Raw genomic sequence first — 18,480 nt, 5'->3', positions numbered from 1 at the left:
AATCTCTCTGGCCTTGAGCAAAAGGGCATATTTTGTGTTCAGAGTGTATGTGAATGTGAATTTTGTTCTAAGCGTAAATAAACAACTTGTATTTTTTAACAGTGGAGTTTTTACACAGTCTAGAAATTCTTGGTGCTGTTATTAGCAATGAAGTTGAGTAAGACTGCATTTACATGCAACTGCCCTTAATTACAGCGGGATCCACCAGAAGAAGAAATACCTTTTTGCACCTTGAAGTCTTTCCCAGCTGCCATTGAGCATACAATACAGTGGGCAAGAGATAAGGTAAGGGAATAAGGCGTTCAACCTGACTTCACATGTATTTAGAAGGATGGGGGATCTGATATACTTCTTGCAAAATATCATATTTGTTCTTTTTATTTTTTAGTTTGAAAGTTCATTTTCTCACAAGCCTTCATTGTTTAACAAATTTTGGCAAACCTATTCATCTGCAGAAGAAGTTTTACAGGTAAGGAGGTGTTGCCCGGTTAGAATATAGGGCTTAAACTAATGCTTTATTGATTTCATTTCTATTTAAGTTCAGTGGGATTTGGATTATTTTCAGACTTTATTCAGAAAACCCGAAGACTTATTTGGCCAAAACATTATTTGATCTTTCATGGGAACAATATTTTTATATGTCTCATAATTTAGAGCTAAAGTCTCCTGCATGGGCTGCTGCTTTAGCTCATGTGTGCTCTGTACATGGCGTAGAAATATCGGAAGTACTGAGGCACTGCTAGCGAGTGCATAGTATATGTCACATAGATGTGCAACCAGCTGGGAAAAATGAAGGGAAAACTTAGTTTAAAGTGAATCCAACTATGTAATAAAGTAGACTTGATTGCTTAGTATTTTTTTAATGAGTCTATAATGGCCTATGGTCCACAGGGTTGGGTGGAAAGAAATCAAGTAGACCACAGTACTTGAGGAAAAACCCAGCAGAGAGGATCACAGAAAGGATAATATTTCATGAAATTACCCTCTGTTTTCCTTTTGCCTGTAACTTAATAAAAACACATTTACTGCTTGACTGGATTGGGAGGAATACTGTCTTATTTAAACATTTTAATATTTCCTTTTCTATATAGAGAATAAAATCAGGGGAGAGCTTAGAAGGCTGTTTTCATGTTATTAAAACACTCAGTAGAAGACCCCGAAGTTGGACTCAATGTGTGCAACTAGCAAGAGTAAAATTTGAGAAGTATTTTTGCCATAAGGTAGGTAGACCCTGGAAATGAGGTGGGTGAAAGAGGAAGAGGTTAAAGACTTGTTGGCCAAACTTAAGGCTCATAAGTCAATGGCTCCTGATGGGATACATCCTAGAGTGCTGAGGGAGCTGGCTGATGTCATTGCTAAGCCTCTCTCCATCATTTTTGAACAATCATGGAGGACAGGTAAGGTGCCTGAGGACTGGAGAAAGGCCAATGTCACTCCAGTCTTCAAAAAGGGCAGGAAGGACGACCCAGGAAACTCCAGGTGGGTCAGCCTCACCTTCATGCCTGGAAAGGTGATGGAACAACTCATCCTGAATGTTGTCACTAAACATATGAAGGAAAAGATGGTTATCGGGGGGAGTCAACATGGCTTCACCAAGGGGAAATCCTGTTTGACCAACCTGATAGCCTTCTGTGAGTGCATAAGCGGCTGGCTATATTAGGTGAGAGCAGCAGGTGTCATCTATCTTGACTTCAGCAAGGCTTTTGATACTGTCTCCCATAACATCCTCATTGGAAAGCTCAGACAGCGTGGACAGTGAGGTGGATCGAGAACTGGCTGAATGACAGAGCCCAGAGGGATGATCAATAGCACAGAATTGAGTTGGAGGCCTGTGGCCAGTGGAGTTCAACATCTTCATCAACGACCTGGATGAGGGGACAGACTGTACCCTCAGCAAGCTGGCTACTGACACCAAACTGGGAGGACTGGCTGATTCCCCAGAAGGCTGTGCTGCCATTCAACAGGATCTTGACCAGATTGAGAATTGGGCAGAGGGAATCCTCATGAGGTTCAACAAGGACAAGTGCAGAGTCCTGCACCTGGGAAGGAACAACCCCCTGCACCAGTACAGCCTGGGGATTGAACTGCTGAAGAGCAGCTCTGCAGAGAGACCTGGGAGTCCTGATTGATAATAAACTAACCATAAGCCAGCAATGTTCCCTCGTGGCCAAGAAGGCCAATGGCATTCTGGGATGCATCAAGAAGAGTGTGGCCAGCAGGTCAAGGGAGGTTCTTCTCCCCCTCTGCGCTGCCCTGGTGAGGCCTCATCTGGAGTACTGTGTCCAGTTCTGGGCTCCTCAGCTCAAGAGGGACATAGAACTTCAGGAGAGAGTCCAGCACAGGGCCACCAAGATGATCAGGGGACTGGAACATCTTTCATGTGAGGAAAGGCTGTGGGAACTGGGGCTGTTTAGTCTGGAGGAGATTGAGGGGAGATCTTATTAACGTTTAGAAATATCTAAATGGTGGATGTCAGGAGGTTGGGACATCCCTTTTTTTGATAGTATGTAGCAACAGGACAAGGGGTAATGGGGCGAAGCTGGAACACAAAAAGTTCCACTTAAACGTAAAAAAAACCTATTTCACTGTGAGGATGAGGGAGCAGTGGCACAGGCTGCCCAGAGGGTTTGTGGAGTCTCCTTCCTTGGAGGTCTTCAAGACCCACCTGGACGTGTTCCTGTGTGACCTGATCTAGGTGGACCTGCTTGAGCAAGGGGGTTGAACTAGATGATCTCTAAAGGTCCCTTCCAACCCCAACCATTCTGTGATTCTATGATTTTTAGGAAACTTGGGAGTCCTAGTAACTAGGTGTCCTAGTCTTTGCACTCACTTCCATCTTGTCATAAATAAACTATTGTTGAAACCTAAAAAGGCTGTATCCCTTTCTCTTGTAGTGCTTTTAAGTCTGATTTGTTAAATCACTCCTACCAGCTCTGTCCAGTAGTCTCTATGCTGTTTTCTTGGCATTTTTTTCAGCTGAGTAGATGTTGTATTTTTCCAGAGCAGCAGGATTATCAAATGTCTCTTACTAAACAATGTTGGCTTTTTGTTTTCTCTGCTAAACTTGGCTTACTGAACTCACCTTCATAGCCCCGATTTTTCTCAAAGATGTCACAGGAAGATTGACTGACATAAGAGATGGTCATTCTGAGACATAAGAACTGACTTAAGAGCTGGTCCACAGTGTTATTTAACATGTGTGTGTGTGTAATTTTATAGGAAAGATGCAACTATGATGTTGTGGATTTATAAACATAAATCAGTGCTGATGCCCTAGTGGTGGTTGTCATAGGAGAAAATATTGCATTCCCAACTGTGAATCGGTATGCAAGAATCCTAAAGTGACAACAGGCTGGGAGGAATGCTTTGCTTGTTAGCTTATGTGTCTTTGCTTGAACTTCAGACAGATGAGATAACGTTGTCATGTTTGTCCTGTGAATGAATGAGCAAATCACTTTATCTAGTAGTATTTATGTCTTTCAGCTCTCCATCTTGACAGAGGTGCCTTAGATTGTCTTAACTCTTTTACTTCAGCTACATTTTGAAGTTTCTTTATAAGTTGTATGTTCACATTATTACTAAAAAGAAGACTTGATTTAGTGTGGATACATCAACTGTATATGATAAATTGCTAAAGCTACTGTGTCTTTTTCTCTAGGCTCTTCAGCTCCTTCACTCGTTTCCCCTTGACACACGATTAAAAGACGGAAGTAAGTACGAATGCCCCTTTATGCCTATTGTGAATTCATGGTGTACGTCATGCATTGCTGTTGCTGATTCCTTAGGATTTAATTTAAGTCTATCTTCTCACCAGGTTTGTTTTGGCAATCACCAAAGAGGCCGCCTTTCCCAGTAAAGTTTGAATTCAGTGATCCTTTGTAAGTATGGTACTGCTACTGATGCATTTCTAAGCATCTTATAAAACTCACTCTACAGGAGAAGGCGCGAGACAGTGACTTTATAGCACTAGAAACTGAGCTGGCACTTTACTGGTAGTAGTAAGTAGCCTTATGCTGTGGCAGATTTGGTGAGCTGTCTCAGTTTCACTACAGATATTTTCACCAGCATGGGATTGGAGAGTGATGAGGGAAGTTTTGATGACCTCTATTGTGAAGATGGCTTAGAACAACCCATTTCATTTATTGTGAGAACTGTGGAATTACTGAGTTGTTGTTGTACGCCTTCATCACAAAATGCAGGATGTGCCAATTTAAAATGACTACCTAAAATGACCCAGTGGAGGGACCCCTTCTTTTTTATCAAAATTTAGATCTGATCTAGATGGCTTAGGTATTACAGATCATTTTTAAAATTGATATGTTTGAAGGATTAACAAGGCTTTATCTTCTGCATATCTACACCTGCTCTGAGAAACTGCCTGGATTGCCACTTCTAGTTTGAGCAAAAACTGAGTTCATGGCAAATATCAAAGTATTTCTGAGGTGAAGCTTCTATATTTATGTCATGTGAGGATTTGTAGTTGTTTTCTTGACTGCAGGAGTTAAGGAAACATGGTGTTCATTAAATAATTCTTCACTAATCAAAGTTTGCTTAGTTTTGAAGAGGATTCTGAATCTGTCATCTGTTTTGTACTGTCTGTGCTGAAGGGTGGAAATTCTGTATCTCTGTGTGTGTGTTCAAGACCTCTTTCAAATATGTTTGTAAACCTTTGGGCAACTAAAGAGAAAAGACCAACTGAACAAAAATAATTATCTTCCTGTGTTCTTTAGGCATTATGGTTTCATTGTGAGTGCAGCAAAACTCTTTGCAGCGGTATACTGTGTTCCTTTCACAGAAAAGGTAATCATTACTGTAACTGTTCCCATTGTGTAACGTGGATGTGTGTGTGTGTGTTCAGTTTTGGCCCTATATCCAGCTGACAATGCTTTCTGAGAACTGATTAAAGTGATCCTTAAAGTAACCTATCCTTCAGCACTGGCTGTCAAGCAACGGCTTCTGTGTAGTCATCTTTATTTAAACCCCTAACCTGGAGAAAAAATGAGTAGTGTTGAATTGAAAGAAGATCTCTTTAAGTCAGTTTTTAAATTGTCTTAGCTATAGTCTGGGAATTTTATTTTTTTACTACTCACAGCCTCTGTGCTGTTTACACTTGTTTTTTCTTGTTACCCTTTTTCTTTTCTAATTGGATCTTCCTGTAAGTCATGTTTACCCTCAGTTCTGTTTGGTTTTCAAATACCAGGCACTTCACACTACCCTGGTTCACTGTGGCAACTGAAATGTCACTTGGTGTTTTAGTCACGATGTCTCACTGAAACATCATGGAGTATTTGTTGGATTTATTTTTGGTTTGGTATTCTTTGACATGCCACTGGGTATATAGTCTGGGGAGTGGGGCCTGTTTGAGTTGATGTGAATTGTTTTCTTTCTTTCAAAATCATAACAGGATTTATCAGAGGAAACTATTTTGAAGATTATATCAATTGTGAAGGTACCAGAGTTCAGACCTTCAAATAAAGTAAGTGAGTTAACTTAAACAAAAAAGAAAATCCACAGGCGACGTTGCACATTTCCAACTACTTCTTGCATTGATGCTGATGGGAAAGAAACACAAATTAAAATGTGTTTTGGGAAAACAAGAGTGTGGCACACAAGACTGCTATGCTGTCTGTGTACCAGATGCTAAATGCAAGATGTGTTTGTTTTTTTTTCCCTGTGCAAATGATTTGTTTTAGCAGTGTTTTCCATGCATGAGTGCGAGTGTAATTCTACAAGCTTTTTTAGTTTCCACGAGTCTATATTATTTTAATAAAAGTATTAATATTTCACTAATAGTGACTTTAAAGCAATCCAAGACTAGTGTCAATGCATATTTCTTTCTAGGTCACATAAAGGAAGTGTCATTACTTTTTATGTTTATTTTTGAAGTATTAAGTTCAAAACAGTTTAAGTACTACTGTACAGTGGGTAGCATTTGTCATCATTTAAAATATGCAAATATTCCAGGGTGTTTTAATATTTTCTTGTCCAGTGTTAATGCTTGCCTCATGAGTGCATTTCTTGTGAGAAAAAAATTATGTTTTCACATGGAATCACAGAATGATTGAGGCTGGAAGGGACCTCTGGAGCCTGTCTAGTTCAATCCCCTTGCAGGAGCACTTAGAGCAGGTTGTCAATGACTATGTCCCATTGGGTTTTGAGTACCTCTGAGGATGGAAACTCCACAGTCTTTCTCTGCTACCTATGCCAGTGTAAAACCATCCCCACAGTTTTGGTTGGGGTTTTTTATTTATTTTTTTTCCTTTAAAGTATTATCCTATGCCTGTTACGGAATTTTATGTGCTTCAAATTCTGCCTCTACTTCCTTGACCTGTCACTGGGCACCAGTGAGAAGACTCTGGCTCTGCTTTCTGCGCTTTCTCCCCAATAGATATCTATACACAGTGGTAAGATGACACTGAGCCTTCTCTTCCAGCTGAATTGTCACAGCTTTCTCAACATCTCCTTGTATGAGAGATACACCAGTTCTTTGCTGATATTCATGGCCCTTGGCTGGACTTGATCCATGAAGTCTACGTCTGTCTTGAACTGTGGAGGAAAGAGTGCAGGGAGGACGGGAAATCTAGTACACTTCACACTTGTCCTATATATAGATTTCATGTATTTTATAACTCAAGCACTGTACACACTTGCAGGTTGTACAGACTGATGAAACTGCAAGAAAACCAGATCATATTCCAGTCAGCAGTGAGGATGAAAGAAATGCCATTTTCCAGCTGGAGAAGTCTATACTATCGAACGAAGCACTGGAAAGTGAGTAGTGCAAACTAGCTTCATAGCTTAGTAACATACTGCCATTGCACAGCTGGTAGCATGACATTCAGGTCTTTGGATAAAGCAGTTTCACAGTTCTGCTGATTTCTAAGGCTTTCTGAAGTGCCATGCAGATAACTGTCTTTATTGCTTGACATTACTGTATGCTTCTGTGTTTCTGAGATTCTGCAGATTTTAGGGTTCTCAGTTCCCCTTGCATGTAAGTACAACCCTGATGACAGCAAGCAGTAGGGAATCAGATTGTAAGGAGGGAAAGGGTACTGGCTCGATCGCAGATGGACTGAAAGTGACTTTGGTATGAGAAGGCTGAAAGTTACTACTTACAGGATCAATCTGAAATTATCCTAAATTGTGGAGGTTGTTAGAGTGTTCTTCAGCATGTTCTAGATATGTTCAAATGAGGATGCATGAATCCCATTTTTGTGCCTAGTTGATTAAGAGGTCATTGGGCAACAACTATATGCATGCATTTTTAACCTGCGAGCACAGGGGAGAAAGATTAGCTAAGCTCTAACTCATTCCATGGAGCATCAGCCCTAACTTCTGTCTTCTGTGCTGCTGAGTCCAAGGTGAAATAATTGCAGATAAACAATGCTTGCAGAAGGAATTCTCACAGGATGTAGCTGTAGTGAGGTGGGGTCTGTAAGAAACATCCATAAGACTGACGAAAATCTATTCCTGGTGTTGCAAAGAAAATAAAATCATGGAGCTCTGCTGATATTTCTTTTATTACTCACTTGTAACAACTGGTATTGACAGGGGCATTTCTGCTCCTAGTGTGGTAAAGCACCTAAGGCACCAAGCTCCAGAATGTGAAATTTTTCATTTGTTAGAGTTCTGGTTCCCTTTGACTTATATTTAGGTCGTCTTCAGTTTTCTAATAGTAATTTTTTTTTTCATGAGCAGATGACTTGCAAATGAAGCCCATCTCCTTTGAAAAAGATGATGATAGTAACGGGCATATAGATTTCATAACAGCGGCATCAAATTTGCGAGCCAAGATGTACAACATTGAGCCAGCAGATCGGTTCAAAACAAAGCGCATTGCTGGAAAGATTATTCCTGCAATTGCAACAGCTACTGCTGCAGTATCAGGGCTGGTGAGTATGCTTTGGAAAATGCTTAAAATGCATATTTCTTTCTGTCACTGTTCCTTGCCTAAAACCGTTGTTTGTATATGTTGTATTTGTATATGTTTGTATATGTATATGTTTGATTTAACACTACGCTGACAGAGCCTCATTTAAAGAAATGGGTTTATCTGATGTACCAACACAAAAGGTCGCTCTTGGTTCTAGATGTGGTAAGCCCTCGGTGCTTTGATTTCTTGCTTGCTGATCATAAAGAAGAGTTGAGATCAGCATTTTGGTTTACTTTCTGCAATTGCTCCTAACTTTCATCAGGATGCCACTGCCAAGAGTGGAAAGGACCTGCTCTGTAGTAGCTCACATCCATGCCCCTCAACAGAATGGCATGCTTTGTGGAAGCATCTTGAACAAAACAACTTTGGAAGGGTCCTACGCTAGGAAGGATCTTGAACATTTAAAATACTTCCATTAGTAGCAACAGAATTTATTTCTGTGGCATTCTGGGTTGCATTTCCAGATGTAATTACTCTGCTGATTGGACAAAGGCTGATCTCATTAACAATGTACCCTGTAGTTGCTGGCCTCTTGATTAAACTAGTGTTGATAACACAGTACCTAAAAGCTGCATTTGATCTCATAGAAGAAGTAAAGGATTCTTATTTACTTCAGGTTGCACTGGAACTCATCAAAGTTGTGGGTGGCTACCCAGCTGATGCATACAAGAACTGTTTTCTCAACTTAGCCATTCCCATAATGGTCTTCACAGAAACTGCTGAAGTAAGAAGAACAGAAATCAGGTAGGACAGGCAGTGGTAGAAGGGTTGTGTTGGGGAACCTGGTAATGGATGTGTAGAACTTGGTGAGCCCTTGCAACCAATATGAAGTTTTTGCATGCTTGCTGAGTCCAGGTCAGATTAAGGCCTTGTATGCTCACATACACCAGAGCTACGATGGAACCATAGTTCACGGGTGTATCCAAAGGAAATGTTAGAGGTATTCAAGGGTATTTTTTTGTTCTCCTTTGAATGTGAAGTGATTGTGAATCACTTAATGCTTGCTATCAAACTATATTATCCATTTGCTATATACTGCTAAAGGTGTGAGTGATATTCTTAGCACCAACTGTCCTCCATAATGCATTGCTCCAGAATTTCCTGTCTGGAAAATGCAGAACATCCTCATCTGCCCTAATTTTTAAAATAGTGGGTTTAAGGGCTTTAGTTTTGTTTTCAGTGGAAGCTGTTGCTGGTGAGGCTTTAAAAATCTAAATGAGTTAAATGTCCAGCATGGTTATTAATAAACATCCTATTTGCACAGACTGAACACTCTTCTGTGTCTTAGTTGATACAAGTGCTATTTTTTGAGTAGGTTGGAAAACTCAGTAAAGTCGTTGTCAGATACCATGGTTACTTGGAGTTCTTCCTGTGTCTTGTGCTTAGCCAGCTCCAAGGGCTGGAGGAATAGCAAGCAGAGAAGGAAGAAGTTTTTTCCTCAAGATGAAACAGCAAGTTGCTAGGACATAGCAGTTCTTCAATACATGTTTAAGGGAAGTGCCTGAGTTCACATTCTAAAGTAACAATAAATCTTTATCTTTTTAAAACAGAAATGAAATATCATTTACAATCTGGGACAGGTGGACAATTTATGGAAAAGAGGATTTTACTTTGTTGGACTTCATAAATGCTGTCAGAGTAAGTTATCTACTGTACTAACTTAATAAAACATGAGAGGAAAGGATTTTCTTGGTTTGGGTTCGGTTTTGTTTTGCTTTAGTCTTTTATCAAGTTATTGTTCAAACTAAGGTAATTCTATAAAGAATGTCAATGGGAGCGTAGCTTAAGTAAATGTGTTCAAGCCTATTGTCAAATTCTTTGTTAATTTTATTTATTTAAATGTATCTTAATAAAACATGTAAATGTCCATGCCTTAGTAAGTGTTCTGGTTGGGATCCTATGGTTTTGAATAATTAGTTGCAGTGTTAGCAGTAGTAGTATCTGCTAGCTTGTGTAACTGTCCTAGTCCTTTAATAAGTTTTTATTTTTGAATTCTAGGAGAAATATGGAATTGAACCAACTATGGTTGTACAAGGAGTCAAAATGTTGTATGTTCCCGTGATGCCAGGTCATATAAAAAGATTAAAGCTGACGTAAGTATAACTGCAAAAAAATGGATTGAGGCATTTGAGTGCATGTACAAATTAAAGTCACTAATTGGGTCATTAGGACATTTATTTTTGACAGCAATGTCAAAAGGACAGATTGATGTCCTCCATAAATATTTGGGAGAGATAAAAGATAATTTCTTACATTTTGGGGAAAAAAAAAAAAAAAAAAAGAGAAAGTGAATTAACTTCTGTGGTGAGGACAGGAGACTTGCAAAATGCTTCTTTAACTGATGAATACCAGAATGAGAAACCCAAAGAAGTCTAACAGGTTTTTTGGGGAAAAAAACCCAGAACAAGACTAATTAAACCTTTGTAAACTGGCTTAAGACTTACGGTAATATCTATCAACTTGGCCTCTGTAAGGGCAGGAGTTAATATATTGGTTGCAGACTGACATTTCTAGAAGACTGTGCAGCTCATAGTAATTCCTTAAGATTACAGTTTACTTCAGCCCTTTGAAAATGCAAACATTCACAAGGCTTTGCAGTGCTGCTCACTGACAGGAAGTTGGGGTATAAAAACCTAGAAATTTGGGAGGATGTGGGGGCAGGGCATTGCTTTTTGACTGACAGGCCTTTGTAAAGTAATGGCCAGATCTCACACAGGTTTAATTCTACCTTGTATGTTGACTGAGCTTCTTTAGTTTGAAATTTGTTCCTCACTGCTTGGGCAGTGGTCAGCAGGTGGTGAGCAACCGCATTGTGCATCACTTGTCTTTTCTTGGGTTTTATTTCTCTCTCTTTTTGTTAAATTCCTTGTTGTTACTACTACTATTATTATTTTAAAGAAATTATTATTTTTATATTTTCTAATTTTAGTTATTAAGCGGTTCTTATCTCAACCCCTGAGTTTTACTTTTTCTTTTCTCCAGTTCTCCTCCTTATCCCACTGGGAGGGAGAGGAATAAGTGAGTGACTGGCTGCATGGTGCTTAGTTACTGTCTGAGGTTAAACGATGACAACAGCTTGTCTCAAAATAAGCTATTTATATTCCTTCTGCTACAACTGTATAACTCATTTTGAATGAAAGAGCTGTGTAATGAAGTCAAAGCTGCTGCCTTGTGAATATCAAGATTTCTTATTACCCTGAGACTTGGTTCAAGCTTTCCATGTAGTTACAGCAAATGGAGATTCTATTACAACAGTCCCAAAAGCTTCGTAAGATATTTGTACAGCAAACTCTGGTCTCCCTTTTGTGCTTGTTTTTTCTTAAGATGTTTAAAATCTTTCCTCTCTGAAATATGACAAGTATTGCAAGACTGTCTTCATCTCAGAATTACACAATCAGCTGGTAGCATACTCCTTAAAAGTAAGTTTTAGAGGCATAGATATCTACCTTTCTACCTTGCACTGTAGCTCATGGAAATGGATATGACTTCAGTATCTCTGCTAAGAAAAAAGTTAATGCTTTCTGTTCTTGCAAAGGAGCAAGTACTTGGGGGGGGAAGCAGGTTTTGACCTGCGTGCTAACATATAGCTGGAAAGGTTGTCCTTCTCTAAGTAACCTGTGAGGAATAGAAATGAGCATTGCATTCCCCCAGCCACCTAGCATTTGAGCTGGCCTCAAGAACTAATGCTCCAAGTTGGGAGGAAAATAATTTTTAGCCCTACAAAGACACGTAATGAAGGTGAGGTTGTATGTATCCTCTTTAGTATGTTATTATGCAGCTTCCGAGCAATAGCTGTAGCTTTTGCAATTGTGAGGCAGTTTTCCTCCCTCTTCACTTTCAAAATTCAAGGACTTAACAAGTCTTAACTCCAATAGATCTACTTTTCATCAGAACAGTTTATCTAGTATCTGCACTGGAGTGCTTCTTACTAATAATGTATTCAAACCATTATTGGTAGATGAAGAACTTATTCCACTCCGCTGACCAAAATCCTGCATGGAAAGCTAACTTTGCCTTGTGCATCAGTAGGACGCCAAACAGAAATTACATCGGTGAGGCATCCCATCTGAAAGCTGCCATTTTCTCTTCCCTCTTGTACTGGCCACTTCTCAGTGAGCAATGTAATAGCTCACTAACACTCTAAGTCTCTCGAGAAAATGTAACTCCACTTGCTGTACCTCAGGGGGAGGAACGACTTTCGTGTCAAAACTGAAAGGTGGCTTATTCTCCATTTTAATCTTGATTCTAGGATGTTGGGCTTCATTGCTGGCTGTGAAACCTATCCTAGTCTGACCCTGAATTCCCACTGCCACTCCTTCTTCCAGTATGTTAACGAACTGTCCTTCATTTCCTTGTAGGATGCAAAAGCTTGTGAAACCATCAGCTGATAAGAAATATGTGGATTTGACAGTATCGTTTGCTCCAGAGACTGATGGAGAGGAAGACTTGCCAGGGCCACCAGTGAGATACTACTTTGTACAGGAAGACAATTGATGGTGGAGACACAAAAGCCACTCCCAGACTCTGAACAGAGTGTGCTAATTTTCAGCCATTAAAGATGGTACTATATATTTCTTTTTGGTGAAGCCTTAATTAAAACACATGGTGAAAATCAGTGGCTTTGCACTGAAGACAAACTGGATTTCCATTTCATCTGCTTCTGTTTTCTTCAAATCTGCTTGCTCAAAGGAGGATTGGTCACCCCATGAGGTGGAATGTCCAATACAGTCCTTACCTTAAAGACAAGATTTGTATTAATTCTTGGGGAACCAAAGAAAGCAAGAAGAATGGTCAAATGGTCAACCTAATAAATCATTCCCATGTGCAAGTTAGGTGCTGCTTAGAGAAGAGAGACAAAAGTGGGGAAACTGCCATTTTATGATATTCCTGGCATTCTAAAGAACATCTCAAATCCATTTCATGTTACTTAATTCTTGAACCCAGGTTTCATTCTTGCCATCTACACATGAGATTTAACCACTCCAAAATATTTAAAGTCGCCATATGAACTGCTGTATTGTGATGTTGGTGCTTTCTTCTGAGCAATTAGATATGCTGTGTGTCCAAGCGGCTACCTGATGTGAGTATCAATATGGAGACAGGGAGGCAGGTCTTGAGTAGGTATAAATTGTCACAGCTCCCCTGAAGTCACGAGAGCTGAAGTTGTTGATTGTCTGCACTAAGACGGTTCTTTAGGGAATATGCAATGTGAGGAAAGTGGAGACCTATCGGAGAGCTGAATTAACACTTTCAACAATAAAACTTTGTCTTCAACAGAGAGAACACGTTTGGTGTGGTTGAAACTTTCTGCCCTCACCAACTTAAAAGCACTGTAGCAAATTATGACTTTGAAAGGAGGAAAATGCAAACATCTCTTGCCATTTGTTAGTGAGCACTGTTTCCTCAGCTGCTCCTTTTGGTGCCGTTTCCTTACAGTGAATGGCTGTGCTGTACACCTGTCCACAGCCCAGGTCTCAGCAGCACTGAACACGGAGGGTTTTAGCAGCAGCAGTCAGTTACTGGGATATCCAAGTATAAAGAACCTGCTTAATCAGAAATAATTAGGGGCTTTGCTGCTGTGGCAAGACAGAGGTGTATTACAGAAACATCTGTGACACCAGCTTATCTTCTCTATCATTTAAACACTGGATAGTTGAGCTGGTAGTTCTTTTTCCCCTGCCCAGTGATGACAGAGTGAAGTGATACTAGAATAAAAGCCTATGAATGGAAAACCTTTAAATGTATTTAAATGCTTTAGAGACTGTCGGTGCACATTATCTCTGGCAGTTGTTGCCGAAGTTATTGACTACTCAGCTTTTTATCCTCAATTATAATTTATTAAGCTTGAAATGTGAAGGTATCCTTAATGAACATTGTCGTTCAGGAATTTTACCTCTACTTTTCTTCCTTTTTGGTTACTTGTAGTCGAGAATAACAGCTATTAGACTGGGAACATGAACACCGTGATGGATGGAACTGAGTAGCTGGAATCAACACAATTATTCCAATATTTGGGATCTAGTCTTACACGTCTCATATCTTCTGCAAAGTATTTATAGTTTCAAAGTCAGTCTGGTTTATAAATATAGTTTTCTAGATTAATAATACTGCTTTTTAAACATTTTTAATAACTTCTTTTAGAAGAAGTTTTAGAGAAACTTTTTGAAATAAGAAAAAAAGGTGACTACATGTAGAGTGCAGAGAAAGCACAAGCAGAGAGTATGTTTCCACTTCTAAATATCAATTAATACTAATCATATTGTGACAGTATTAGAATCTGAACTCTTTACTGAAATCACTAATTAGTGCAAAAGATCACACAAAGGTGTTAAGTCAAGTGGAAAGCACTGTCCCCTCTCACAGTCAGAGACTGGGAAACAAATTGAGTTCTGGTACCTTACTGCAGTGTTAACATCATGCTTATACTTTCAAAGTAGCTAGCATATAAAAATAGGAAAGTCTCAGTACTTTGCTAGAATGCCATTTGACAGTCCTAAGGGTTTAAAGTAAATTTATGTATATATTAATGTAATGCCTTTTATTCATGACAACTGGTAAAGCTTTGTGAGACCCTTGCTAAAAGTCTGGTTGGAAGGAGTCAGGGCCAGATTTACAGGCATGGCTGTACCTCTGTGCTGCTCTTGCCCTGTGCATCGGCTGGATGAGTGCCTGCTCTGTGGGTCAGCTCTGCTCCCTTTAACAGTTGCTGATGGAAAACCAGAAAATGTGCCCTTGGCTCTAGGTAGCTATTAGCAGACCTTTACAATTTCCTGGATATAACTTAACCTGGGTACTCTCTTACAAGTAATAACCTGAATAAGAGTCTATATGGAAGAACTGTGCATGGCAAGTGGCTCATTAAATTGTTTTTAATGTTTTAAATCTTTCTGAATTGCTGATATGGAATGTATTTGTGTTGAAGGCTGTGCAGAGTAGAGTGAGGCAATACAGTGTGAATTTGGGTTTGATACAACAGCTTTCTCAATCTGTTGCTGTTTTTTATTAAAAGTCTCAGCATGTACCCAGCATGATCACACTAAAAGGGCTCAGTCAAACTGCTCAAGTGAATTTTCAGGGTGTGCTGAACGTCTTTCAGCTCTGCAGTGTTGTTACTGCCGGTGCCAGCAGTGCAGAGGCTCATAGCACCATCTGCAATCTGAGCACTTTGGGGTTTTTTTGTGGGGTTTTTTTTCCCATCATAATGAAGGCTTGTGTGTGTCTGGGACTGTGTGATATTCCATTCCCATGCAGCAGCTAGAGGTAGGCATCTCCCTGCAGCAATGAAGAGCTATCTTTCCACTAAAACACTTTGAATAGCTTTCCTTCAAAAGGTTATTCTCTGAAAGAGCAGTTGATTTGCAGAGATGAATTTTTATATCAGTATTCAAGATCTTTCTCAATCAAATGCTTTCTTATGGAGCTTGCCTATATTTACACTAGCTTGCATTTAATTTCCCTCATTCTTACTAATTGGAGGAATGTTTGTGCTTGCAAAACACGAGGCATTTAACACTCAGCTCTTGTCTGTGGTTAATCTCCATGTTTCTTTAATGTTAGGAATAGTGAGGTTCCTGCCAAATCTTGTTAATTCCTGATGAATTTAGGACTTTGTTTAATAGAATCATTTTGGTTGGAAAAGACCTTCAAGATCACTGAGTCCAACCTCACTTGCCTCACACTGCCCAGCCTACCACTAACCATGCCTCTCAGCACCTCACCTATGTGTCTTTTAAATATCTCAAGGGATGGGGACTCCACTACCTGAGCCCATACCCGTGTTTAACAACCCTCATTTACCTATGCAAAGAGTAAAAAGTAGACATTTTCAGCTTTGTTTTCCTCACCTTTTTACATTCATAGGTATGGTGAATATGTCAAAGTGGGGTTTTTTGTTTGTTTTTTTAAAAAGCAAGCATCACTCAAGAATAATGCTACATAAAGACAACTCTGGCACCAGCTGGGCCACTGTGAATGCAGAAACCCTGTCACATCCTCAGGGCATCTCCCATCCTGAAATAACATGGATTGGAGCTAGGCAGCAAGTTTGTGTATCTGTATCAAACATATGTATCAAACAACATATGTGGGCATAGGCCAGTTGTTTGAAGACAGGAACTGAATTTCAGACAAATGCAACTGTGGCTTATTGGCTTATCTATCCCTGTTAATTATCTCCTGATTTGTAGTAAAGAAAACATCTCTGCTGCAGCACAGCAATCTATAAACCTTTGTCCAAATGTTGGTAAGCTGTGACCTCATAGCTTTAGATAGTTTATTTGAGTCTTTTGGTATCTTTTGTGTAATTGATGGGGTGTGAATGTCTCAGTTTGCTGGAATGTATGCCCTCCCTCTGTTACCAAACGTGGGAGATGCCCCAGCTGCCCCCCTCATTCCTGTAAGGTTTGCATGACCTTGCAGAGAACCAGGAGCATCAAGTTTAAGCTACCCACACTTGTATTTTCTGCTTTTTGTGCTACATTGCACCTCTCTGGCAGTGCTTAAAGCCCCAGCAGAGGTGAGGCACGTTAGAGCCCTGTACAATGTCATCAATAATATCGATGATATTAGAAGCGAGTAAACAAGAAACGGGGTTTTTAACAACAGTTTATTGCACTGTGAGCCAGTGACAGAATTGAGCCCAAAACCACTGTCTGCCTAACTTCAATATTTTTCTACTGCATATTGTAGGGTGAATGTTTTATTTCTTTCCCACTCCTGTCTGTTTGTTTTCCACATTTTGTTGAGGTTATTTGCCCTCCCCAACTCTCAGAAGTTTCCCTGGGAGAAGATGCACCACATTCTTGGTTTAGGGCTATCAGTGCTGTTCTAGAATTGAGAAAGAGCAGGCTGTGGAATGGTTTCTGTTTATCTTCAACAGCACAGAGCTTCTGTGCTGCTGCTCATGCCTTTCTTTTGGCAGGACCATTTCTGTGTGTGCCTTCAGCAACCGGCTTGCTTTCAGAATGCTGGGTCTCTGCAGTGTGTGTCTGTAAGGCAAACGGCATCAGGCTCCCTGGGATTTGGGTCACAAAGTAATTGACAACATCCTGAAGGTTTGGCAGTGTCACCTCTTTTACCAAACAACACAACCATGCCTACAACATCCCACTTCCTCCTCCTCCCTCCCAGGTCAAATAAAACATGCTGGGCTCTGTGTTGAGAATACATTTACAAAAATATGCCGTCTTGCTGGGGACTACGGCAGGTGTTTCTCAGACAACTGAGATGGACTGACACTCAGCAGTTGGAGACAGGGAGGTCTAGGACAGTCCTCTGCCCTTTGAACATGTGTGTGACTCCTTCCCTTCCATCAAACAAGTAAACGAACCAAGTGCACTTGCAGCAGATGGTGTAATAGCAGCTGCTTTTTCAAACTAATGGGATGTTTCCCAGGCCATGGGTCCAATGAGTCTTAAAAAACAAGTGGAAGAAAACCACTTGAATCTAATAACAGGGTCCATACAGCCTTGCTCACTCTTCGGCTAAGTTACATGGAGTGCATTTTGAACTTCCTGCAATGACAGCTCAGTTTTCAGAATTCGTACTGAAGCCTGAGTTGAAAAAATCCAATTGATCTTGCATGTTTTGTGAATGGTTTGATTTTATTTTTGTTAGAGAGGAAATGCTGATATGTTTTTTTCCTGCTTTCCTAGTTCTTAAAAGTTGGACTAACAAGAGAAGTGAACTCTCCATAGACTTTCCTTTGACTCAAAAATTATATTTAGGAGTTTATTAGAGCTTTTCTATCCAATTTTCTGCCAAGTGCTATTTCTTACACCTGCCAAAGAATGTTCAACAAGAGAATTGCTCACTTACATCAGAAAGATGGGATAAAGTAACTTGTTCCTTTGGACATCACTTTGTAGTGCTTTACACATGGGGCATTGAAAAAAAGTGAAATGCTTTTGGATGCATCATTGTCATTATAAACGCCGTGGCTGCCTAGAGGCATGACATCTGAAGGATGCCTGCTACTGAATGCTGCTCTAGGAGCATAACTCAGGACAGCAGTGCTTTTGCCTTCTCAGAGAGAAGGTGAGGCTTTCACTTATGTACAGCACTTTGCAGCCCCTTAGAAAGTACATGAGAAGAGTAACCCAAACTTACCTTGGGTTTCTCAACAGTAATCAACCTTTTCACAGAAGGGCAGATGCAGCAGCCCAATGTGTGGCTTTCTGGACAGTTTTCTAAGCACAGCAATATGCTGTGATTAGCCCTTTCAAAACAAAATGCATTGTAGGAAAGCCGCAGGATAATCCGTCCCTTAGGAAATCTACATAGGTAGATTTTGTTCATTGAATATTATACAACCCCTGTATACAAGATGAATTTTGAACCTCTGCATAGAAATAATAATTTGAAAGAAGAAGGGAAAGCTCTTTTGTCAAATTGGGGTTCGTATAGTTCAGTCAGAGCTTACACTAGCATAGTGGTTAATAGTGCACTGCTGGGATGGCTTTTTCTGTTCAAGGATATACTGGAGTAGTTGTTAAGCATAACCCTTCTTTTCTTCTCCTTTTCTAGCACCTCCTGCATTCTTGTAAGCT

General features: G+C 40.0%; 1 protein-coding gene across 2 annotated transcripts in view; it reads left to right on the top strand.

Moving 5' to 3' along the window:
- UBA6 (ubiquitin like modifier activating enzyme 6) overlaps window positions 1-13,216 on the top strand; it is a 32,737-nt gene extending 19,521 nt beyond the window's left edge. For both annotated transcript variants that reach the window (XM_061993644.1, XM_061993645.1), the window contains exons 22-34: window positions 196-285; window positions 389-469; window positions 1,092-1,220; window positions 3,659-3,710; window positions 3,815-3,878; window positions 4,731-4,800; window positions 5,405-5,476; window positions 6,654-6,771; window positions 7,699-7,892; window positions 8,550-8,677; window positions 9,484-9,571; window positions 9,932-10,026; window positions 12,292-13,216. In XM_061993644.1, coding sequence (XP_061849628.1) covers window positions 196-285; window positions 389-469; window positions 1,092-1,220; window positions 3,659-3,710; window positions 3,815-3,878; window positions 4,731-4,800; window positions 5,405-5,476; window positions 6,654-6,771; window positions 7,699-7,892; window positions 8,550-8,677; window positions 9,484-9,571; window positions 9,932-10,026; window positions 12,292-12,427 — 1,317 coding nt within the window. In that variant the 3' untranslated portion in view covers window positions 12,428-13,216. The remainder of the gene's footprint in view (window positions 1-195; window positions 286-388; window positions 470-1,091; window positions 1,221-3,658; window positions 3,711-3,814; window positions 3,879-4,730; window positions 4,801-5,404; window positions 5,477-6,653; window positions 6,772-7,698; window positions 7,893-8,549; window positions 8,678-9,483; window positions 9,572-9,931; window positions 10,027-12,291) is intronic.
- The last annotated feature ends 5,264 nt before the right edge of the window (window positions 13,217-18,480 follow it).

Source organism: Colius striatus, chromosome 3, assembly GCF_028858725.1.
Source record: "Colius striatus isolate bColStr4 chromosome 3, bColStr4.1.hap1, whole genome shotgun sequence".
Taxonomy (NCBI): domain Eukaryota; kingdom Metazoa; phylum Chordata; class Aves; order Coliiformes; family Coliidae; genus Colius; species Colius striatus.
The sequence above is the reverse complement of the archived record's forward strand: the minus strand, read 5'-3'. Positions and strand labels throughout refer to the sequence as shown.